Source organism: Dromiciops gliroides, chromosome 3, assembly GCF_019393635.1.
Source record: "Dromiciops gliroides isolate mDroGli1 chromosome 3, mDroGli1.pri, whole genome shotgun sequence".
Classification (NCBI taxonomy): domain Eukaryota; kingdom Metazoa; phylum Chordata; class Mammalia; order Microbiotheria; family Microbiotheriidae; genus Dromiciops; species Dromiciops gliroides.
In genome coordinates, this window is record NC_057863.1 from 617,186,212 (window position 1) to 617,212,067 (window position 25,856).

Sequence of the window (25,856 nt, forward strand, 5' to 3'; positions counted from 1 at the left end):
AGACACTTGACACTTACTAGCTGTGTGACCCTGGGCAAGTCACTTAACCCTCATTGCCCTGAAAAAAAAAAAAAAAGCCCAGAAGTGACCCCTGATCTCTTTTTTTGTTTGTTTTTGCAGGGCAATGAGGGTTTAGTGACTTGCCCAAGGTCACACAGCTAGTAAGGACCCCTAATCTCTCAACTGGAAGAATCTTTTACCTTTTCTCTGCTCCCATCTTCCTTGACCTCCTAACAGTATCCAACACAGCTTCCGTCCTAAATAACCTCAGGCTTCCATAACACTGCTCTCTCCTGGTTCTCTTCCCTTCCACCTGACCACTCCTCCTCAATCTCCCTTCAGAGCTTCACCATCCCTCCATTCTCTAATCTTGAATGCCCACCTTTGGATATTCTTCTTGGGCCCTCTTTTTTCTTTTTTCTCCTTGGTAACCTTAGCATTTCCCATGATTCCAGGGATCCCCTCCATGCAGATGATCTCCATGTCTACATATCAAGCACTAACCCTTGCCCCGAGCTCTAGTCCCACACCTCCAACCGCCCAATGGACATTTCTACCACTAAACTCATCCAAAAGTGAACTTTCCCCTAAACCGACCCTTCCTCCTAACTTCCCTACTTCTCTCCATGGTAGTACTTTGTGTCAGGTGACAGTAATGAGATACCTACTCACAATTTCCTAGAGCACCTGTCTAGATCTCTCCTTTGCTCTTTATCACACCTTTCCTGCATACCGGAACCTCTGAACATGTCATTGCTAGAAGCTGATTAGAGAAAGCTCTTCAAGCTGGGCTTGTTTGTATTGCCTAGAGCTGAGTAGTTTTGGAATTGTCTGGCTTAAGGGACAATAAGGCAAAGGCTTCATCATATCATCTTTGTATCCTTAGCACCAAGCTCAGGATCCATAGCAAGTACTTAATAAATTTGCCAAAATTAATTATATTAAAAGCCCATTTCCCAACTATCAACTTTTCCCTGACACTCCCAGCTAGAAGCAATTTTTCCCTCTTTAGATCTCTCAAATCATTCCATTTGGGGTTCTCCTATACAGAGGGGCAGTGTGGTACATTGGGGAGGAAGCTGATACAGAAACCAGAAAGACCAACATATACTGGCTGTGTGACCCTGAGCAATTAATTTAGCCCTTTAATCCCAAATGGCCTGGTGGACTTGTAGTTAAGAGGACCTAAGTTCAAATTCTGTCTCCAAAACTTACTAGCTGTGTGACCCTGGATAAATCTTTTTCATCCCCTGTTTCCTCATTTGAAATATGACTAGAATAATAACACCTACCTCACAGGGCTGTAGAGAAAAACGAAATAACTGGAATAATCATTTTGTAAATCTTATATATAGTATTTTATAAATGCTAACTACTGGGGCAGCTAGGTGGCGCAGTAGATAGAGCACCGGCCCTGGAGTCAGGAGGACCTGAGTTCAAATCCGGCTTTAGACACTTGACACTTACTAGCTGTGTGACCCTGGGCAAGTCACTTAACCCCCATTGCCTCACTAAAAATAAATAAATAAATAGATAGATAGATAGATAGATAGATAAATAAATAAATGAATGAATAGATAGATAGATAAATAGATAAATAAATAAATAAAATGCTAACTACTAATAGCAGCAACAACAGGAGCAACAGTAGTAGTAGTAGCTGCAGGAAAAGTATCTATCTGCATTGGTGAAGAGAGTTTCCTCATCTGGAAGTTCCCTAGATCAGTGAAATCACCAGTTTCTAGGCCTATCATGTCATGTTATAATTTGTTATGTATGTATGTGACACAGTCCCCTGTGAGTGGCACAGTAGATTTGAAGTCAGGAAGACCTAAATTCAAATCCAGCCTCAGATACCTACCCACTATGTGACTCTGGGCAAGTCACTTAACTTCTGTCAGCCTCAGCTTTTCCACCTGTAAAAATGGGCATAATAAAAGTACCTTCCTCCCAGGGATATTATGAAAATAAACTGAGATAATATATGTAAAGTGTTTTGCAAACCTTAAAGCATCATACCAATGCTATTTATCATCACCATCATTATTATTATCGTCATCATCATGGACAGGGATTTCCATCTTTTATCTTTCTATCTCCAGCATCTAGCAAATGTTTGGTTGATTGGTGTCCTTCATTCTCCAAGAGGACCAAAATGACATCATTATGCTGGAATCTAGCAAATGTTTATTGAGCGAGTGAATGATTATTTCCTTGGATATTATTAGATAATCAGAACTCTGGCATTTCTCTCAGTGGTTAATGAATAACCTTTTCCACATTAAAGAAAGAGACTGGACCTATGATTTCATTGATGTGGAAATTCACTGGATGAGGGAATTCCCTCTACCCATGCTCATCAGCATCTTTTCTGCAACATACAGTCTTAGAAGCTGTCAAAAGCACTGAAAGGTTAAGTAACTGGTCCAGGGTTACTTAGCCAGTAGGTGTCAGAGACTGGACTTGAACCCAGGTCTCCCAGGCTCCAAGGCTGGTGAGAATCAAACAAGTAACTGAAGATATAAGTTATTGGCCTACGTGGCTTGGAAGTCAAGAGGACCTGAGTTCAAATCTGGCCTCAGACACTTACTAGCTATGTGACCTTGGGCATGTCATTCAACCCTGTGCGCCTCAGTTTCCTCATCTGTAAAATGGGCTGGAGAGGGAAATGGCAAAGCACTCCAGTATCTTTGCCAAGAAAACTCCCAGTCACAAAGGGCTGGACATGACTCAAAACAACTCAATGAAATCCTACATTTTGGGTCATTCATTCATAAATCAAACAAACATACACACACACACACACACACACACACACACACACAAAAGAGCAAGAAGATAATCCTCAGTTTTCAGATGAGAAATTGAGACCCAGTGAGGGAAGAGTCTTAAATCTGCCAGTCTTTCCCTCATCATTTATTCTAAGACCCTTCTTCTTTAAAAAAAAAAATTATATATCTTTCCAACACCCCTGGAAAGCAGACAAAAGGAAGGGAAGGTTCCCCACAGCATTCTCCATACTGGTAACCCCATCTCTGCTCTCTCCCAGCTCCATTCCCGGCTTTCACTACCTGGCTCCCACATAACTTTTCAGTCTTATTTCCCATTACTTTTTTTTTTTTTTTTTTTGCGGGGCAATGGGGGTTAAGTGACTTGCCTAGGGTCACACAGCTAGTAAGTGTCAAGTGTTGGAGGCCGGATTTGAACTCAGGTACTCCTGAATCCAGGGCCGGTGCTTTAATCCACTGCGCCACCTAGCCGCCCCCTCCCATTACTTTTAGTGAAGGCGGTCTGCCAAGTGTTCCCTTAGTCATCTCCCACCTCCGTGTGTTTGCACAAATGCTTCACCACGGGACAGCTAGGTGGTGCAGTGGATAAAGCACCGGTCCTGGATTCAGGAGGACCTGAGTTCAAATCCGGCCTCAGACACTTGACACTTACTAGCTGTGTGACCCTGGGCAAGTCACTTAACCCTCATTGCCCCACGCAAAAAAAATAATGCTTTATCAGGTATAGAATTCTGGCAGGATTTAAAGCTCCTTCAGAACAGGAATCATTTCACCTTTACCTTTATATCCCCAATATCTATCTCAATGTTTGGCACACAGTAGGTGACTAATAAATGCTTATTGAATTAAATTGGGATTTAATCCAATCCCTCCTCATTTCTGCCTGGCAGAACCCCAGCTCATGATCCTGGCTTCTACTCAAGGCAATTCCTGGACCATTTCCATCCTCCAAGTTATTGGCACTCTCCAATTCCTGAATTCACCGCATCACTCCACCACAGACCTGGATGTGGGAGGGACTTCAGAGGCCAGCTGACCCAACTACCATATTTTTAACTCGTGAAGAAATTAGTCCAAAGACTTGGCCCAGATGACAGATAGTTAACATGAGGGTCAAATTTGAACACAGGTCCCTTGGCTGCACTCAGTATTTTTTCCCCATAGTCATTTCTTCCTACTTTGTAAAAACCCTATATTCTTTTGCCCATGACCCTGTTCTATTCTCTAGCAGAATGTAAGCTCCCTGAGGACAGGGAGTGCTCTTTTTCCATTTTTGGTTCCCCCAGCGCCAAGCATAGTGCCAGCTCAAAAGAGCCACTTAATAAATAGGTGCTGAATCAAATTAAACTAATTACAATGCCACACGAGGAATCTTCCTCAAGCACAACTCTGATGGGATAACTTCAGTAGCTTCCTATAGCCTGCTGAGCAAAGCAGTAAAAATTTCAGCCTGAAATTCAAGGGCTTCCATGAATGGGCCCCAACTGACCTTCCCAGATTTATGTTCCATGAGTCCTTGTCATATAAGCTACACTCCTCCCCCAGAAGACTAGCCACCATTTCCCAAGCTCTTGGCTCCCTCTCTACATCTTCGGAGGCCCTTCTGGAATGTCTCCAATTCACTTTTCCACTTGTCAAAATCCTACCCTCCCTTCAAGGCCCAGACCAAGTATTATGAAATCCATGAAGCCTTCCCTGATTTTCCCGAAATCCATGAATTGCCACTGAATTCCCATAAACTAGTACCTCTTTTACTCAGTTACCACAATCTATTTTTACAGTAGTTATTTCCCCTCTTTTTTCTCTGTGAGCTCCTTGAAGACAGTGATCAAATCCTGCCTCAGTTTCCTCCTCTGGTTAAGGTGACCCCTACAGCCCTTTCCAGTTCCAGCATTCCATGTTCTGAAGTCCTTCCCAGTTCTAAGGTTCCTGTTCAGCTCTGATATTCTTTGTCCTGTCCTGACATCCACTCCCAAGTTCACTTACACTAGCTCCGACAATCTACAAATTTAAACATTGTGGCACACTTGAAAGAGTGGCCAACTTGAAATCTCTCCTTGGTTGAAAGCATGGCCAGTCCCTGTCTCTCTCTCTCTCTCTCTCTCTCTCTCTCTCTCTCTCTCTCTCTCTCTCTCTCTCTCTCTCTCTCTCCTCTAAAATGGGGGTTCAGGCTGCCTGTATCCTGGGGTTGTAGGGAGGAAAGTACTTTACAAACCCTAGACCACTACAGTAATTCCTATTAGGCATGGCAGTAGTGATGGTGACAGAATCTATGAATCGAGGTATCACCATATTTTTTCTAGCACCAATCACATGATAGGTACTAAATAAATGGTTACTGAATTAGATCTGCTCTTGGGAAACTGAGGCACAGTAGAGGGGCCTCTAACCCTAACCCTAATGCGATCCCTAACCCTAATGCGATCCCTAAGCCTTCACTAACATCACACAAGTCCACATCAGAGATAGGATTTAAACTCAGGAGTTTTTAATTCCTTGCCTGCAAAGACCTTGCCCCTCAGACCCAGGGGCACATATTCTCATCCAAATTGACTTTTTCAGCCCCGTGCCTCAGAGATGGGTGTGGCAGCCCTTGGTGACCTGAAAAGGCTCCCCCTTCTAACATAAAATGAGAAGCAAGACAGGAAAAATAAATTCTGGTGGTTACAGTACCTACTACGGGCTGAGGAGACGGGTCCGAGGAAGCCATCTGCCTCTTACTGCGCTCAGCTCACCGCCTTCTCCTGTTGGAAGAAAGAGAGGAAATCTGATGAGAGGGGAAGGGGAATGGCTTCATCGCCATCCCAAGGTTGGGTGATCAGACCACTGACACCCCCCCTCCCCAACCCAGGAAGACCTGAGCCCTCCCCTCCCCACCATCTTATACACTTCACCTCCGGCGGCTGCCCCACTGGCTGTAGGAGGAGCATCCAGGTCAAGAAGGAGCCTGATCCACTCCCTCTGCAAATCATTAACCCAAAGATAAACCACAGGTGGACAACGTAGAGCTGGCTACTTCCCCACCTTCTTCCGGCCCCTACAGCAGACCCTCCCACCACCCAAGGAGACCAGCCTGCTTTCAAATGACAGAAGCCTACCCGGCTCTCCTCGTACTCCAACCTGGGGTGAAGATTCCAGTTAACCCTCGGATCCAGACATAAGCCTGGGCCTGAGCTGAAGACAAACGCATAAGCAAGCCTGGCCAGCTACCTTCTGGGAATTGGCAGGGCATTTCCTCCTCCTGGCCAAACATGAACCATCCCTTCCCTCTCTAACTGGCCCAACATTCCCCCTGCTGTCTGGGTTGGAGGCCTTGCCCTCTTTGGCTCTCCCCATCCCCACCTGAGAGGGGGAGAAATAGGATGGTGTGCTGGGGAGAGGGCTGGATTGGGCACCAGAAATGCCCAGCCTCAAATCTCAGCTCTTACACTTCCCCGGAGGAAGGAAAATACGAGTTCAGACTCTTTTCTGGTTACTGGTTGTCAGTGGCTGCATGACCTAGGAAAAGTCCCTTAACTTTGATGTGCCTCGGTTTCCACATCTGTGACCTGAGGAGGATATGTCCATTGCACCTATTTCACAGAACTGAGATGGGATCATGCAAGTGACCTGGAAACTTTAAAACACCATCTATGTGGCTGTCAGCTGTCACAATTCTTTTTCATCCGACTAATTTCACTCATTCAGATGTCTCAGGAGAGGAAACACCCTCTCCCAGTGCAAATTTATTCTACAACTTTACACCTTAGGGCATTGTCTGGGGCAGGCATGGGACAATGAAGAAACTGAAACATACAAGTTATGTGACTAGCTCAAGGTCACACAGCTAATGTCTCAGGCAAACTTCACACTCAGGTCTTCCCACCTCCAAGTAAAGTGTTCTACCCATTATACAATTCCCCCTTCCACATCACGACTTTCCCCATGAAAGAAAAAGAACAAATTCAGACTTCTTCTCTGGTATGAAGGGGTGGCGAAAAAAACTTTACCTGGATTTTCCAGGTTGCTGGTTCACCACACCTCTACCCCTCCACCCTCATGTGGAAGCGATAACTGCACCACCTGCCTGCCTCGAAGCTATTCTTTAAAAGGAGGAAGGGGGCAGCTAGGTGGTGCAGTGGATACAGCACCGGCTCTGGTTTCAGGACCTGAGTTCAAATCCAGACCCTTGACACTTACTAGCTGTGTGACCCTGGGCAAGCCACTTAACCCCAATTGCCTCACCAAAAAAAAAAAAAAAAAAAGGAGAAGGGGAGTTGTTACGGGTTGTTCCTTACCTGAAGGAAATAAAGCTTAAAAAAAAAAAGAGGTAGAAGAAGGAGGGAGCAGAGAAGGAAAGATGGAGGGATGGGAGAAAGTGTGATATAAATGGGAGCCCTTGTCTTCATCACTGGCTATGCTCGAGGTAATGAACACAAGACAAAAGGCCCCCAGATGGCAGGGGCTCCTCACTCCCAGGGTCCAGGGCTGAGGCCATCACAGATTCTTTCTGAGCTTTCCTCTCCCTATCATCACAGGAGCTCAGGAGACAAGCCCTAGGCAGAGGCTGCTAATGGGACCAGATGGCCTCTCCTGTAGCATTAATCAATCAACACACCACATAGATCCTGCCCTCTGAAAATTAATGGATCTCACGCTCATCCATTAAGTGCCACCACCACCCCCAACACACAGCCCAGGATTGGTATTTCTTCATTACCCTTCATTTCCTACCACCCAGGCCAGTTTGACCTCATGATCCCCTGGCTCCCAGACAACCTGAGTCTCGGCTTTTAGGGAAGACTTATAAATAAAGCATCATGAAAGTATCGTGAGCACCATAATTGGAGGTTTGAAAAGCCCTGGCGTCTAGCCTCGGTCCTGCCTCTCACTGGGCCTCAGTTTCCCCTACTCTAAAATAAGAGGGTCGCCCCATATACACTAACCCGCTGAGTCGTTTAAGTCTTACACACACATTATCCAGCCTTATCTATCCCCTTCTTTCCCTTCGTGCTGGTAACTACCACTACCTATATCCCTCACTCCCCTCTACTACAGTAAGTGCCTCTTCCCTGTCTCCAGGCTCTCTCTTCCCCTTCCCTAAGTCATTCTCCACATAAATGGCAAACTGATTTTCCTAAAGCACAGATCTGTTCCTTTCCCTGCTCAAGAAGCTTCAGGGGCTCCCTATTCCCCCTCGGGTAAAATCCAAACTCCTCTGCTCAGCATCTAAATTCCTCCACATTTTGGCTCCAACTCCCCATTTCAGACTGATCTCACTTCACTCTCCTCCACATATTCTATGTCCAGGTCAAACTGGCCTGCCTTCTAACTCCCTGCACAGGACTGGCGCAGATGGTCCTCCATGCCTGGAATGCTGTCCCTCCCCATCTCCCCCTCTTCGAACCAGGAACACGACCTGTCCAGGTTCGGCTCATGGGCTGCCTCCTGCATGAGGTCTGTCCTAATCATCCTAGTTGTCCATGTTCTTGTCGCTCAATTCCATGTAATTTACACTGCAGATATTTTGCATTTCCTTATCTATGTACAAGTTGCTTCCTCCTATAGACTGTAAACTCCTTGAAGCCAGAGACAGTTTTGTTTTTGTCTTCATATCCCCAGCACCTAGCACAGGGCCAGAAGCATTTGTAAAGAGTCCACTATCTGCCTGACCAGGCCTGTGCTAACCACTGGGAATATGAAGACAAAAATGAGAAGGCATTTATAAAATGGACTTCCTTTGAAGCCCAACTAAAATGCTGCCATGGGGGCAGCTAGGTGGCACAGTGGATAAAGCACCAGCCCTGAAGTCAGGAGGACCTGAGTTCAAATCCGATCTCAGACACTTGACACTTACTAGCTGTGTGACCCTGGACAAGTCACTTAACCCCAATTGCCTCACCAAAAAAGAAATAAAATAAAATGCTGCCATCTCCAGGAAGTCTTCTCTCTCTCCAACTTCCCAGGGTACTTTCTTTGCACCCTTCTAAGATTATTAGTTTTTATTATTATGTATTACAGTTGTCTATGTTTCTGCCCAATTCCCTTATTAGCCTGTGAGCCCCAGGAAGAGAAGAAGCTGTATCTTATCTCAGAGTTTCTTCCACGAGGCCTCCAGGAAAATGAAAGTTTATTAAATGAAATGAAATTTCATTCAATGAAATGAACGGTTGTCTGCTGTCCAAGAGTCTCAGATCCTAATTGCTGCATCTGCCAGGCCCTCCCAATATGCCCCTCTGTGACCATCATGTTTCTCTATGGCTTTAGGTGGGCCTCAACTTCCTTCTCTATATAAAATGGAGGGATGGGGAGGGAAGGGATTGAGATCACCTCCAAGGTCCCTTCCACAGTTAAATCTGCCAGCTGACCCTAAAGGCTGCTTCTAGGTCCAAGGGCAGAGGCAGGAGCAGACAACTGGAGGATGGGACCCTGAGGGTCTGTGGGCAGAGAAACTCCCCAGACTGAAATGGAACAGAAAGACTGGAAGGAAGAAGAGTGGTAGAGGGCTGGGGTGAGCACACAAGTCCAGCAGCACGGCATTCTGGGATTTTAGGAACAGAAGAGAAAATGAGCTCCCTACAAGAAGTGAGGTCATTGAGGAGGGGTGGGAAACGACCATCCACCCACTGCTTCCAGCAGAACAAGTAGCATTTCCCTGGGTCTCCAGACTAGTTTCACCTCACTCCTGGCTTCCCAAGCATGCCGGGCTCTGGCTGCTCTCAGAGAGAATTCAGGACCTTGGCCTCCCCAGAGTCCAGGGGTTCATTGAGGAGCCATAGAAAAGGAGATGATGTGCCAGAATCCAACTTGCTACTGTCTGTTAAAAATGGTGATTGATCAATTGATTGAGCTATTGATTGATTGGAGGAAAAGTAACCCAGGCAGGACCCTGCAGCATCCAACAAGGGCCCAGGACCCTAGCCCAGAGGTAGAGATAGCTTCCTGTGGGGGAAAGGTAGTTCCCAAGTGCCACTAGAGGGAGGACCAGTCCTTAGGATCATGGGATTCACAGCTGGAAGGAACCGTAGAAGTCATCCAATCCAACCCCCTCATTTTTATTTATCTATCTATCTATCTATCTATTTTGCAAATGAAGAAACAGAAACCAATAGAAGGTTTAGTGACTTGACCAAGGTCACACAGTAAATAGCAGAGCGTGGGACTCAGAACCAGGTCCTCCAACTTCAGGGTTCCTGCTCTTTTTACAACACCCTGCAAGAAAACCTTGAACATTATAAGGAGGAGGAACAGGGGAAGGAGGAGGAGGAAGAAGAAGAGGAGAAGAAAGGGGAGGAGGAGAAGGAAAAGGAGGATCTCTCCCCTGCTCTGCCCATAGACCTGTCTCCAGAGTTACAGGAGACAGTAGGAAAGGGGAGTGTCCACATCCATGGAGGATGTGAGGAGGTAACTCAATTCAATAAACACCTATTAAGTGTCACCTGTGCGGGGCAGCTAGGTGGCAAAGTGGATATAGCACTGGCCCTGGATTCAGGAGGACCAGAGTTCAAATCCAGCCTCAGACACTTAACACTTACTAGCTGTGTGAACCTGGGCAAGTCACTTAACTCCAATTCCCTCACCCAAAAAAAAAAAGTGTCTACTGTGTGCAAAGCATTGCCTAGCTTGGGGATCTTAACCTGTAGGTTCTGTGAATGAGTTAGGTGTTTTATTTTTTTTTTAATTTTGATAAAACTGCACTTCAGTACAATTCAGAAATATCACTCTCCTCCCTTCTTTCTACCCCAACTCCAACTGAGCTGGAGGTTGTGCCTCCCCCCAGCCTGGGCCTCTGAGCAGCACCCCTCACTCCAGCCCACCCACCCCCACTTCTCTTTCATCTCTGTTCTGGATATTTTTTTATTTTATGCATTTAAAATATTATTCTTAAAAGGACTCCAGAGTCGGGGCAGCTAGGTGGCACAGTGGATAGAGCACCTGTCCTGGATTCAGGAGCACGTGAGTTCAAGTCCAGCCTCAGACACTTAGCTGTGTGACCCTGGGCAAGTCACTTAACCCCAATTGCCCCGCAAAAAAAAAAAGGAGTCCAGAGTCTACACCAAACCACACCAAAGGGGTCCAGGACACCCAAAAGGGTTAAGAACCCACTTGCCTTAGAGATGAAGAGGGGCAATTTTTTAAAAAAGCTAAAAAAGGAAAGTTGCAGCCATAAGTGTCAAAATAGGAAGTGTCTTTTTGATCCCAGAGGCAATAGCAAGCCACGCAAGATTTTTGAGCAAAGAAGTAAAATGGTCAGACTTGTGTTACAGGAATATCAGTCTGAAAGCTGGTCAAAGGATGAACCTGAGAGGGGAGAGACAGGAAACAAAGAGACCAATTCAGAGGCTACTGCAGTCTAATGAATCAAACTTGTTTTCAAAAGAGATATGAGAAGGTGCCTCTCTCTTTTCTTGGCAGAGGTAGAGGAAGACCAGTGCACAACACTAGATATAACATTGGTTGATATGTTGGTTAGTTTTTTTGAACTAGTTTTTTCCCCCTTTTAAAAAATTCTTTGTTATATTGAGATGGTCCTCTAGAAGGGAGGGGAAGGGGGCAGCTAGGTGGCACAGTGGATAGAGCACTGGCCCTGGATTCAGGAGGACCTGAGTTCAAATCTGGCCTCAGACAATTAACACTTACTAGCTGTGTGACCCTGGGCAAGTCACTTAACCCCAATTGCCTTACCAAAAAAAAAAAAAAAAAAAGACTCAATTCAGAAGGGAGGGGAAGACTACGTCAAGGTCCTTCCTCATCCTAGTTGTCCTCTCCAGTTTATCCACAGCCCTTCTATATGTTTGTTGAATGAATAAGTGACTGAGAAGTCTGAAGAGGCTGCAGATACCACTACCAGCAAAGGCAGCATTTTTGAGTAAACTTCTCCTTTCTCTGCCTCTAACTTCCTGCCATTAAATCAGCCCAAAAAGAAATCTAAAAAATGGCTCAACTCATTGAATTTCCTAAAGTGGGTCAGTTGGACTGGCTTTAGTGGTAAAAAATGATGTGGTTCATGAGAGACGGAGGTGGCAGAGATGGGAAGCGGCATATCTTTGCCACCAGAAACCCAGGCAACGAGTTCTCCCTTGATGAGGAATGTTCTCCTTTTCAAGGGCAGGATGAAGCTCTGGCTCCTGCATGCCCTTCTGCTGGGATTGGAGGACAGCCCAGATTTGGGTCCTCTCCAGGTCCCATCACTCTCCTCCCTCCCCCCAGGCTGGGCCTCGGAGCAGGGCCACCCCTCCCCCATAGCAGCACTTCTCTTTCATCTCTGTTTCAGGTCCTTCTTCCGGGGGATGCTCTGGCACCAGATGCTCCAATTGGAGGACAAGGTTGAGTTCGATGCTGCGTCCAGTAGAGCCCATCACCCCTTCACTGCTTGAGGCCACAGTTGGTACGGGGTGGTCCCTCCCTCCTCTTCATCTCCTCTCATTGCTCATCTCTGATTCTACCTTCAGAACAGCTCTCCCATCTATCCCCAGCTGTCTTTTTGTTTAATTTGTTCTTTCAATTAAGAAGTATTTATTGTTTCTCCCTCCCAATTCTCTTCCTCCCCACACTGCACTGGATGTAAAAAGTAAAATAAAACACATTCGAGACAGAAGCCATTCCCCTAGGCCGGGTCCTCATCATCTCTCTAGAGCCTGGACTGTTTCAATAGCCTTTCTTAAAAATACAGTTTTATTAAAAAAATACAGTTTTATTCATATCTTTTGTTTATATATCACCTACATTTTCCAATGTAGTCCTCCCCTCCCCTCCAGACAGCCAGCCCTTTAGTCAGTCAATAAGCATTCATTAAGTACCTACTAAGCCTTGAAGATACAAGATTTTACAGATGAAGAAACTGAGGCCCAGGGCTAGGAAGGTCAGGAAGGGAGGTAGTGGCTGATCCAAGATTGGAACCCGGATCCCCCAACTCCAAATCTAGTACCCTTTCAGTCTAATGAACTGCCTCCACATGATGCAAGGAGGGTGGGGTGTAGAAGGGGAGAATTCAAATAACTTCAACAAACTGCTGAGTTCTGACTTCAGTGATTCTGGGTTGTGTGGAGGGCCTTGAACATCAGTTCTAGACTCTGAACTTTTACCCTACAGCAATAGAAGGCCACTGAAGACATCCAAACAGACAGGAGGAGAAGCAAGCCAAGCTACATTAAGCAAGCTTATTGCATCAGCATATAAATTAGAGGGGGAAATTGAGCTAGGAAGACTTGTGGTAGACAAGAGGGAAACAGAGGGAATGGCAAAATGGGGACTCCTGAATGGAAGTGACCCTGCTGGGATGGGGAGGGGGTCAGCCTTGGGAAATGCCCCTCAGCCATTAACAATGGTGCTTCTATTCCAAGGCCATGCTGCCCCCCTCCCTCATAGTCCTCATTCACCTCCTTCCCCCTCTGGCAGACCAGTCCCCCTTCCCCAGGCAAGAGGGGGAAGCCATGACTCCAATTGGTCATAGCTAATCCCACAGGGAGGCAGGCCTGGGAACCTCCCCCAGCAGCCATCACCCTTTCCAGGGCTCTCCAAGGCTGGCCTGTCTGGTTGCCACAGTAACCGAGGGCTGTGTATGTGAGGGTCCCAGTAATGAGGAAGGGAAGGGAGGGAGGCCTCTTAGAGAAAGGGCTCTGTCACCCTTAGCCTCCATCCCTCCCCTGACCCCTCCCCCAGCCCTCTGGCTTCTTTAGCTCCTGGGGATTAACCCCTTTGTTCCTGCCAAGCCAGGCTCCAAGAGAAAGGGAGAGAGACAGAGAGAGGGTCAGGGGGAGAGAGACAGAGAAGAACAGAGACACAGAGAGAGACAGAGAAACTGAGAGACAGAAACAAAGAGACAGAGAGAAAGAGACAGAGAGCGACAGAGAGGGACAAAGAGAGACAGAAACAAAGAGACAGAGAGACAGAGACAGAGAGGGACAGAGACCAAGACAGAGAAAAACAGAGACAGAGAGAGACAGAGAAACAGAGACAGAGAGACAGAGAGAGAGAGCTAGCTATTGAACTCAGTACAGACCAAGATGTTTTTTGAACAGGACCAATACAGAAATTTGCCTTGCTTGACTATACATATTTGTTTCAAGATTTTTTTTCTCTTTCAGTGGGGGGGTGGGGGGTGGAAAGGAAGGATTCTTGTTCATTGAGAAAAATTAACTTTCAAAGATGTCTGCTGAGGGGCAGCTAAGTGGTACAGTAGATAATGCACCGGCCCTGGATTCAGGAGGACCTGAGTTCAAATGCGACATCAGACACTTGACACTTGCTAGCTGTGTGACCCTGGGCAAGTCACTTAACCCACATTGCCCCACACACACACAAAAAAAAGATATCTGCTGAAATTTTTTTTAATAGAGATTGGATTTGTCAGAAACAGTGTCATAAACTGGGGCCCCTGACAGCTTAGGTAGCCTGTCCTTCTCTGGTCTGAAAGAGGAAAGCCAGAAGACCAAAATGTGAGCCCAGATCAGGAGTCTGTGCTGCAGTTGCCCTGGAAGTTTGATTTGGAAGCACAATGGGAACTTTGCAAACACTGGCACCACTGATGGGCAAAGGTGAGGCCTAAGCACAGACACAGCACTCCATGGGGCAGCACCTCCTGAGGAAGGAGAGGTAACAAAGGTTTACCTAAGACAGAGTAGCCAGCTTGTGGTATAGGTGACCTTAGGCAAAGTTTAGGCCATTCTAGCTCTCCCCAGAACAGCAACAAAAAAAATAAATAAAGTGTATCAGAGCTGGGAGAGAATATACCACAAACCCTTTCATTTTTCAGAGAAGGAAACTGAGGGTCAGAGAGAAGTGAATTAGCCATGGTCACATGACTAATTAGTGGAAGAGGTGGGATTCCTTTACTCCATAGTTAGGGGTTTTCCCCACTCCATTCACTTATCCCTTTCTAATCTCTCCCTCTCTTTTTTCTTCCCTTCACTTATATATATTTTTTTTTAGTGAGGCAATTGGGGTTAAGTGACTTGCCCAGGGTCACACAGCTAGTAAGTGTTAAGTGTCCGAGGCCGGATTTGAACCCAGGTCCTCCTGACTCCAGGGCCGGTGCTCTATCCACTGCACCACCTAGCTGCCCCTTTCCCTTCACTTATTGAACAAATATTTACTAACCAAGTACTCAGTGCTGCAATGAGATCCAAAAGGGAAATAAGATACAGTGAATTGGCCTTAAAGAGATTAAAATCTAGGGGCAGCTAGGTGGCACAGTAGACAAAGCACTGGCCCTGGATTCAGGAGGACCTGAGTTCAAATCCAGCCTCAGACACTTGACACTTACTAGCTGTGTGACCCTTGGGCAAGTCACTTAACCCTCACTGTCCCGCAAAAAAAAAAAAAAAAGAAAAGAAAAGAAAAGAAAAGAAAAGAAAAAAGAGAAAGAGAGATTACAATCTAGCCAGAGAAACAAGACAGGTACACAAATATAAGATGCAGATCAGATATTGATGAATGCAGAGGCGAGCTATGAGGTCATTGTGAGATCAGATGAGGGAAATAGGATCCCTGAAGGCTTGCCAAAAAAGGAGTAATTAGAGCTAGGCCTTGAAGGAGCATTAGAATGTCAGCGTTTGGGGCAGCTAAGTGACACAGTGGATAGAACACTGGCCCTAGATTCAGGAGGACCTGAATTCAAATCTGGCCTCAGACACTTAACACTTACTAGCTGTGTGACCCTGGGCAAGTCACTTAACCCCAATTGCCTCGCAAAAAAAAAAAAAAAAAGAATGTCAGCGTTCTAGAGTTGAGAAAGAACATTTTGGGTACAGAACAGAAGAATCCCAGAACCAGAGAATCAAGAGTCAGCACACCATCTAGCCCAGCCACAAGAGGAAAGCTGCCCCACCCATAGGGAGTCCATTCACTTTCCTACAACTCTACCCCAAGTTAGCTGGGAACTTTCTCCTAACCAGCCCAAAGAAGCCTCTTTTCCCTCCCCGCCCCCACCTGCTCTAGTTCCTGCCCTGGGGTTTCCAGGCAAACAGAACTAATCCCTCCCCAACCAGACAGCAGCTCCAGTGCTAGGAGGTCTACTCCTCCTTTCAGCCAGTCTTCTCTTCTCCAACCTAAACATACCCAGATCCTTCAACTGAGTCTCCTGTGTCATGCCCTCAAAGCCCTTCCCCAGCGTGGTTGTCTTCTTCTGAACATGCTCCAAATTATCAGTATCCTTTTTTTTTTTTTTAATGGGGCAATGGGGGTTAAGTGACTTGCCCAGGGTCACACAGCTAGTAAGTGTCAAGTGTCTGAGGCTGGATTTGAACTCAGATCCTCCTGAATCCAGGGCTGGTGCTTTATCCACTGCGCCACCTAGCCACCCCCAGTATCCTTCTAAGGTGCCCAGAACTGACCATGGGCCTCCTGATGAAGTTGAACCAGAACAAATTGCAGCAGGATCATTAACGTCTTATTCCTAGAAGCTATGCCTGTATTACAGGCCAGCAAGATGGTGTTAAGCTTTTTTGGCTGCCCCAGCTAATGGACTGGATGGCTAGGTGATGCCACAGTGGTGCATAGAGTCAGGAACACTCATCTTCCTGAGTTCAAATCTGGCCTCAGACACTTAACACTTACTAGCTGTGTGATCTTGGGCAAGTCACTTAACCCTTACTGCCCTGCAACAACAACAACAACAAAGAAAAAGGAAAAAAGGGGAAAAAAGAAATAACATATATAAGGTTGATTGGGAAAATATCTAAGTGCTATAGAAATGTTTGCCAAAATGATGATTGTTACAATAATAATTTGTTATTAAAATAATATTGTTAATGGGAGCCCAGCTCTAGAGCTTTCTCACTATCAAGGGCATGGAGGAACTCAGAAGAGTATCTCCATTGGCTGGACTTTGTGCCTTCCTTGTCTGCCCCCTTTCCCCCAAAGCCCTCTCCCCATCTCTCTCCTCCAACATTTTTTACTGACTCATCCACATCCCCTGCCCTGATCCTCCTCTCGCCCACAGATGCTTAAAAGCTTTGCCCATGCTCGCATGCATGGATGAGGAGGAAGAGCACCCCACTCCTCATTTCTGGAGGCAGGAAGCTCCCCACAATCAGCCCACAACCAAAACCACAGAAGGAAGCGCCTCACCCCAAGCTCCTCCATCTCTGGGCAGTACCCTGAGTTTCCCCAGCTCAAAAGAGAAAGAACAGCCCTGACAGAACACTCATCGACTGGAGGCAGGGCCATCCAACACACGTTTTCCATGATTCACAAGCTGATTGCATAGGGAAGGGTTAACCAGGCCATCCAAAGAAAACAGATTCCTCTTGTTCCACCTCTTTCGGGCTATTTCCCTCCCTATGGGCACAAGATGAGTTTAGTGGGCTGGTGCAATAAGGTGGTCAAAATAGCGCATTCAGTCCCTGTGTGGGCCAGATTCATGGAGAGCCAGAGGTGAGAGGCCCCGTCCACCATAGAACAGCACACCCGCTCCGTGCCAGGAAACTGAACGCATTCCATCTGAATTGTCTTGGGAAGATTCTGAAGATCACCTGGCAGGATAAGGTACCAGACACTGAGGTCCTTTCTGGAGCCTGAACTGCCAAGCATTCAGACTGTTACTTCAGAAATCACAACTCCAACAGGCTGACCACATTGTTTGAATGCCAAAAGAACACTTACCTAAAAGACTATTTTATGGAGAACTCACACAAGGCAAGGGCTCATGTAGAGGTCTGAAGAAGCAATACAAGGACACTCTCGAGGTCTCTCTGGAGAACTTTGGCATTGATTGTGGGATATGGGAGACACTGCCACAGGACCACCCAGCATGGTGAACCCCCATTGGAGAAGGTGTCGTGCTCTATGAGCAAAGCGAAACGGAAGTAGCTCAAAAGAAACTTGAGGGGGGCAGCTAGGTGGTGCAGTGAATTAAGCACTGGCCCTGGATTCAGGAGGACCTGAGTTCAAAGACAGCCTCTGATACTTGACACTTACTAGCTGTGTGACCCTGGGCAAGTCACTTAACCCTCATTGTCCTGACTCAAAAGAAAAGAAAAGAAAAAGAAAAAAAGAAACTCAAGACACATGAATTTAGAGAATCCATCCCAAATCTTTATATGGATTATTTGTGCTCAACCTATGGTAGAGCATTCTGAGCTTGCATTGGTCTGATCAGCCATCCAGCAGAGTGATGTCATTTTATTCTTCTTCAATCATGAAGGACAACAATCGACACCATAAAAATGTCAGAGCTGGGAGGACCCTTAGAACACAGAATGTCAGAGCTGAGAGGAGTCTTAGAACACTGAATGTCAAACTTGAAAAGGTCCTTAGAACACAGAATATCAGAGCTGGGAGAACCATCAGAACACAGACTGTCAGAACTGGGAGGGGCCTTAGAACCCAGAATGTCAAAGCTGAGAGGGTCCTTGGAACCCAGAATATCAGAGCTAGGAGGGCCCTTAAAACACAAGATGTCAGGGCTGAGAGGGGCTTTAGAACACAAAACGTTTAGCTGTAAAAGAAGCTTTCATCAGTATGAGGAACTCCTATGATGGAAACTGTGCACTAACAATGCAGGCCAGCAAATGTCTTTCGTTTAATTTAGCCTTGCAGAGCTAGCTGCCTTTGGCTCTGAGAGATCTAAACTTATCCATAGTCACAAAGCATCAGGTGTGAAACTTGAACCCAGGTCTTCCTGACTCTAAAGGAGGTCTCTACCCATCATATCACACTGCCTTTGAGTAGAAAAAGGTCAGCACTTGGGAAAAGGCTCAGCTTTCAGAGGAACCTGAGTGTCTGGTGCCAGGAACAGTGCAGTTAGCATTGCTCCAGCCCAGGCGTGTGTGCCATTTATTTTCACACGGGAAGGACAGAGCATTATTCTCCTAGCTGACACCAGAGGTGAGGCAAGGAGAGCAGGTGAAACTCACCCTCCCTCTCCTCAGGATAGGGCCAGAAGAAGTCCTTGGCTGCTTCTCAGTCTTCTGAACAGTAGGATGAGCCGGCTCCTCCCCCAGAGCTGGCCCTAAACACATTCACCACCACAACACACCACAGCAATTCCCAAAAATCAGCCTGAGGAGGAGATGCGGGCCCAGCGCCAGGGAGCGATGGGAATGTTGTACTAGTTTCCAAAGAGCCACTCCAAAAAAGACCAAATTCTTCCTCCAGAGCATCAGCAGCAGGATGTGGGAGCCAGCCGGGAAAGGGGGAGTCAGGACGGCGGAGCAGAACCGCCAATCCCCCGACGCTGGCAAGCCCAGGTGGGAAGGTACACACGCAGACCCTGCCCATCTGGGCAGGTGTCAGAGGATCGGCTATTTTTAGCTCTCCAAGGGAGGAGGCTGGCCGAGGGCAGCTGGGGCAGGAGGGGCCTCCAGGGTGTGGGCTCTCTGCCTCCCACGCCCTTTGGTCTTATGCTCCAACTCTGAGAAGCCTCGCCCTCCTCTAGCCAACCCTCTCTGCAGGCAGGGAGAGGGCGATGTAGGGGGAGTGAGCCCTAATAGAAAGAACCTGGAGCTGGAGATAGAGGGTGCTCTGTTACTAACTTCTCCACTTAGCATTGAGAATCCTTCCAAATCTGGCTCAAGCCCGAACTTCCAGGCACACTAGGCATCTCTCCCCTCACAATCCAGCCAAACCAGTCTGCATCTACCATCTCTGTGCCTTTGCCCAGTGCCCGAGGAAGGCTCCCTCCTCACCTCTGACTCACAGGCTCCCCAGCTGCCTTTAAAACTCAGCTCTGATCCGTACCTCCCAACTGTTGTACCCCTCTCCCAACATGAGCATGACTATAGACACATGGCTTTAGTGAGGAGGGCAGTGAGGCTCAGAGCACGGGGTCACAAAGTTGGGAAGCCTCCTAGCATGGACAAACCACAGATTGCTGGGTGCTTCCCCTTCCTGTCCCCGCATTCTGAAGAAAGGAGACAGTGAAGCATTCCCCAAAGCCTTCTCGTGATGACTGGACAAAGGGAGGGCCGACTGGCCCAGCAGATTGCTCACAGAGTCCCCCCCCCACCCCGAGATGGAGAAGCTTGTTAAAATAATCGGAACGCATCGCTCCAAAAGTACAAGGATTTTTTTTTTTCGGTGAGGCAATTGGGGTTAAGTGACTTGCCCAGGGTCACACAGCTAGTAAGCGTTAAGTGTCCAGATTTTAACTCAGGTACTCCTGAATCCAGGGCCGGTGCTCTATCCACTGTGCCACCTGGCTGCCCCAAGTACAAGGATCTTAAGGAGCCATCATGCCAGCCCAGCATCCTGGAGCTCATACCCATTAATCCCATTGTTCTCTTTTGATCATCTGGAGTATGAAAACCCCAGCAAAGGGATCCTTTCTGGGAATGGGGACAAAGCCAAAGGAAGGGAGGTCCTTGACAGAGCCAAAAGGAAAAGGAGTTACCATAGAAGCCCAATTTCCAGGGCCCAGAAGGCATTCTCTTATCCCAACTTCCATGAAGAAGAAGTGGCCTCCAGGCAGCTAGGTGGTCATGGGGCCCTTTACCAAGATGGAGCTGCATGCATTTAATGTTATGGCTAGCAATGGTGCATCTGCTTCCCCTCTGGGACTATAAGCTACCTGAGGTCAAGGACCAAGTCTCTGCTAAACTTGGAGCCTATGCCAGAGTGGAATATAGTGCTGTACTCACAGTAGGCAGGTGCTGTATAGACAGTGGAAGAGTACACATGTTGGGGTCAGAGGGTATAGGTTCAAATCCCAGCTTCTTCCTACCTGTGAGCAAACGACTTGACCATCTGCACTTCAGTTTTGTCCTTCTTTCTGCCTGTATTTTCATCCCCAGGGTTTAGCACAGTATCTGGCACATAGGGGAAGGGAAGGGAAGAAGCATTTATTGAGTGCCTAATCTGGGACAGCTAGGTGGCACAGTGGATAGAAAGTCAGGCCTGGAGGGGCAGCTAGGTGGCACAATAGATAAAGCACAGGCCCTGGATTCAGGAGGACCTGAGTTCAAATATGGCCTCAGACACTTGACATTTACTAGCTGCGTGACCCTGGGCAAGTCATTTAACCCTCATTGCCTTGCGAAAGAAAGAAAGAAAGAAAGAAAGAAAGAAAGAAAGAAAGAAAGAAAGAAAGAAAGAAAGAAAGGAAGGAAGGAAGGAAGGAAGGAAGGAAGGAAGGAAGGAAGGAAGGAAGGAAGGAAGGAAGGAAGGAAGGAAGGAAGGAAGGAAGAAAGAAAGAAAGAAAGAAAGAAAGAAAGAAAGAAAGAAAGAAAGAAAGAAAGAAAGAAAGAAAGAAAGAAAGAAAGAAAGAAAGAAAGAAAGAAAGAAAGAAAGAAAGAAAGAGGAAAAAAAGAAAGAAAGTCAGGCCTGGAGTCAGGAGGACTCGCTTCCTGAGTTCAAATCCAACCTCAGACACTTACTAGCTGTGTGACTCTGAGCAAGTCACTTAACCCTTTTGCCTCAGTTTCCTCATCTGTCAAATGAGGAGGAGAAGAAAATGGCAAATTGTAAAATGAAGGGATTATACAAAATGGCCTGTAAGAGCCCTTCCACATCTGACATTTCATGTTCTAAGGCCCCATTCAGCTCCTATAATCCAAAGTATAGCTGCCAATCACTAGCTTGAAAGGACTCTAGTTGAAACAAGTAAATGATGAATGAATGTAAAACTATTCCTAGAGAGTCTATAAAATATTGGTGAGTTTCCCTTTGATTTCTATGACTTACATATATATTTTTTCAACCCAGCAACTCCCATCCTGTTCTCAGTCACCGACCAACAAATGACTCACCAGCAACCAAGCAAGAAAACCTCAGAAGGTACCAAACCTCCCTTGTGGATCATGATGACAAAGATGCCCGAGGTCACAACCAATCTCCCTAACCTGGTGGAGAAGAGACCGATGGGTTGGGGAATGAAGAAGCTCTTCCCTGCGGCTGGTGTTTGGCACAGCCACAGGGATGTAAAGGGATGTGTGGCTTTGTTATTTATTAAAATTAATAATTATTAAATAATAACACACATTTCTGCAGCAGTTTATACTTGACAAAGCGACTAACCAAACTCTGAAGTGGGTAGTAATGATAACAATGATAATAATAGCTAGCATTTATATTAGCATTTATACACACTATCTCACTTTATCCTCACAACAAGCCTGGGAAGTAGATGCTCTGATGATCCCCATTTTATAGATGAGGAAAGGAAGACAGAGACTTGCCCAGGGTCATCTATCAGGGAAGTGTCTGAGGCTGGATTTGAATACAAGTCTTCCTTCCTGACTCCAGGTTAGTGCCCTATGAACTGAGTAACCTAGATACCTAAAGATGGTGTCGGTAGTCTGAAGGGGATTTTTTTTTTTAATTATTTGAATCTGGACCCATAAGTTGTATTGGTCCATAGAACTCTGTCCACTGATGTGTATCCACATCTGCTCTCTTAGTCTGGGGGCGCCAAGAGATTGAATGACATGGCAGTCATGCAGTTAATAGGTATCAGAGGCAATCCTAGAACCTAGGTCCTCTGGACTCTGCGGCCCAGCTTCCTACCCATAGTTGAGGCTGCCTCTCAGGCTAAAGTATTTTATCTTTGGCAAATGACAAATCTGAGGCCTGGGTGACCTGGCCTTGGCCACAGAGTTCATATATATCACATCCTGAATACATAAATCATAGCATTTTATAGTAGTGTTCTTTTTTTTTTTTTTTTTTTTTTTAAATTTTTTTTATTATTTTTGTTTGTTTGTTTTGCAGGCAATGGGGCTTAAGTGACTTGCCCAGGGTCACACAGCTAGTAAGTGTCAAGTGTCTGAGGCCAGATTTGAACTCAGGTACTCCTGAATTCAGGGCCAGTGCTTTAACCACTGCGCCATCTAGCTGCCCCCTATAGTAGTGTTCTTAACCTGGGGTCCATGATTTTTTTTTTATGTTAAAATAAAAACGAATGCTAAATAATGAAATAATGAGTTTTAAATTATATTTAAATTAAATATTATATAATAATATTAGGATAAAATAAAGTATAACTAGTTCCCTTTGTAATCCTATATATTTTATTTTATGCATTTAAAAAATCATTTTGAGAAGGGATCCATTATCTGCCAAAGGGGTCCAGCACCCCCAATAAGATTTCCTGATCTCATCCGATTCCTTCATTATACAGATAATAAAATTCAGGGTCATAGAGGTTCAGTGACTTGTAGAGCCTGTGTTCTTATCCAAGTCCTCTGACTTCAAGTCCAGTATTCTTTCTTCTATTCCAAGCTGCCTTTGATTTTCTGTAAAGTTTTGTTATGACACATAGCCAAAAAGGTAGAACAAGGAAGTGGGTGACATGGGTCATGCACGGGACAGGTATAGTCTTGCTACCCTACTAACTGGGTTTTGATCATTGAAGTTAATCAACATTCCAGTGTATCTTGGTTAATTTGATCACTTTTCCAGAAGGACCTGTCCTGGAGTTGCCAACCACAAGGAGACACCCAAAGAGTGCATCTGGGGAAGAGTGTCAAGGACACTGGAGTTGAAGTTTATTTATTTATTTGTTTGTTTGTTTGTTTATCTGTTTATTTATTTATCTATTTGTCTATTTTTAATTTTTTTTAAATTTACTTAGCTGGACAACGAGGGTTAAGTGACTTGCCCAAGGTCACACAGCTAGTAAGTGTCAAGTGTCTGAGGCTGGATTTGAACTCAGGTCCTCCTGAATCCAGGGCTGGTGCTCTATCCACTGCACCACCTAGCTGTCCCTGGAGTTAAAGTTTTTTTAAAAAAGTATATGAATCCCCAGTTCTGTCACTTGCTACCTGGGAAGCCTTGGATAAGTCACTTACCCTGGCTATCCCTCAGTTTCCTCAATGGCAAACTAAATGGGATTGAACTAGATGATCTCACAGGGTCTTTCCAACTCTAGGCATTATGATTGTAGGTAGGATCAGAAGAATATGAGCTCCCCCTCACTTTTGTCTCTGTATCTCCAGTGCCTAGGACAGTGCTTGGCCTAGTGACTCTTTGTCAATTGCTTGAGCCTGCCTAACTCTTGTACTTGGGTACAGACGAATTGTGGCTGGGCTCCCTAAAGCTTCCTCTTCCTTCAGGCAGGTTCTCAACTTCAAATCTTGTTCATTGCTTCTAATCACCAGGACAAAGCCTTCCTGGCATGGAGGACAGAGATGCTACCATCATAGGATCATCCATTTGGAGGGGAAGGGACCTTAGAGGTCATCTAGTCCAACTCCTTCATTTTATAGATGAGGAGACTGAGGTCACGGAGATTCCCAAGGTCATCATGGTAGAAAGTGGCAGAGATGGGATTCGATCCTTGACTTCAGTCAAAACTCTAACATTCTTTTCACTTTACCAAGTCTCACAACTGCAACCCAAATCTAGGAGCTGGACCTGAGTCAAGAAGAGCTCTAAGCAAAAATCTAGGGCCACACGGGTCATTGGAAGGAAGTCATATTTCTTTTAAATGATAACTTGCTTTACTCAACTTGTGTTCTGTTGATGCTGGTCTTTGATGTCACTGTAAGACTAAGACAACTTCTTCCAGTCTAGATCTTAGGGTTCAGAATTGACAGACATTAGAGAGAGTTTCATATAACCCCCTTATTTTATAGAGGAGGAAAATGAGACTTAGGCAGGAGAAGTGCCTTGCCCAATGTCACATAAAGCCAGAATTCGAACCCAGGTCCCATGACTACAAGTCCAGGGTTCTTCCTCCTGTACCACTTTCTCATTGATTATTGACGGTGAACAAAACTAACTTCACCACATTGTGTCATGATCAACTGTGATAGACTTGTCTTTTCTCAGCAATGCAATTGTCCAAGACAATTCCAAAGAACTCATGATGGAAAATGCTCTCCACATCGAGAAAAAAAGAACTGTGGATTCTGAATGAAGATTGAACCATACTGTTTCTACTTTGGGGGATGGGTTTTTTTTTTTCTTTTTTGAGGTTTTTCCCCTTTGTTCTGATTCTTCTTTCACAACATGACTAATGGAGAAATATGTTTAATGTGATTGTACAATATAACCTCTATCAGATTGCTTTTTGTCTTGGGGAGGGGGGAGGGAAGGAAGGAAGGGAGAAAAATTTGGAACTCAAAATCTTATGAAAACTAATGTTGAAAACTGTCTTTACATGTAACTAGAAAATAATAAAATACTTTTATGACTTAAAAAAAACCTACCTCTGCCACCCCTGCCTCCTCCTCTCCCCTCCCCTTCCATCCAGTACTTCAGACAGGGTGGCTCTATTCCTGTGGCAAATATAAGAAGGTTATCCATCTGAAGAAGAAGCAGACTAATAATAAGGGAACAATAAGGTTTACAAATAACTTATTCTAGCCTCACAACAACCATGAGGAGTAGGGTAATGTTATTATTCCCAATTGTACAGGGGGAAAACTGAGGCAGAGGTTAAGCCATTTGCCCAGGGTTACACAGCCAGTAATTGTCTGAGGCTGAATTTGAACTCAGGTCTTCCTGACTCCAAGTCCAGCACTCTATCCACCAAGCCACCTAGATGGGTTATAATGGAAAAGATTGTGGCCTTGAGGTTAACAAACTTGGATTCAATATTTAATAGCTGTGTGACCATGGGCAAATTATTTCACCTCTCTGAGCTTCTTCTTCTTCTTCTTCTTCTTCTTCTTCTTCTTCTTCTTCTTCTTCTTCTTCTTCTTCTTCTTCTTCTTCTTCTTCTTCGCAGGGAAATGAGGGTTAAGTGATTTGCCCAGAGTCACACAGCTAGTAAGTGTCAAGTGTCTGAGGCCAGATTTGAACTCAGGTCCTCCTGAATCCAGGGCCAGTGTTTTATCCACTGCACCACCTAGCTGTCCCCGAGTTTCTTCTTCTTTAAAATGGGAATAATAATACTAATACAGAGTGGGTTGTGCTGAGGGTCAATTTTATATTTAAAAAAAAAAAAAACCCTTGGCAATTAGAACACACTAAATGCCAGCTCTATTTTTTTTTTTAAACCAGACCTATGATTGCATTTCTGCAGGGGGCTCCAGTGTACACTTTCTCCACAACTGGTAGCCTGAGGGAGCTGCCTGGGGGTACTGATCCTTTAAGGGACTTCCTCCTTGTCACATAGCCAATAACAGAAGGGCTCAGGTCCACTGTTTATCAACATCACTACCAAGGACCCAACAGGTGTGTCAAAAGAGGGTGGCCATTGGCCTC

At 45.7% G+C, this 25,856-nt stretch overlaps 1 protein-coding gene across 5 annotated transcripts in view; it reads right to left on the bottom strand.

Moving 5' to 3' along the window:
• ARHGEF10L (Rho guanine nucleotide exchange factor 10 like) overlaps positions 1 to 25,856 on the bottom strand; it is a 237,951-nt gene that overhangs the window by 194,013 nt on the left and 18,082 nt on the right. For 4 of the 5 annotated variants that reach the window (XM_043997671.1, XM_043997670.1, XM_043997669.1 and 1 more), the window contains exon 2: positions 5,463 to 5,533. In XM_043997671.1, coding sequence (XP_043853606.1) covers positions 5,463 to 5,499 — 37 coding nt within the window. In that variant the 5' untranslated portion in view covers positions 5,500 to 5,533. Of the gene's footprint in view, positions 1 to 5,462; positions 5,534 to 20,430; positions 20,505 to 25,856 lie in introns of those variants that run through there. The other variant, XM_043997668.1, reaches the window with a different exon arrangement.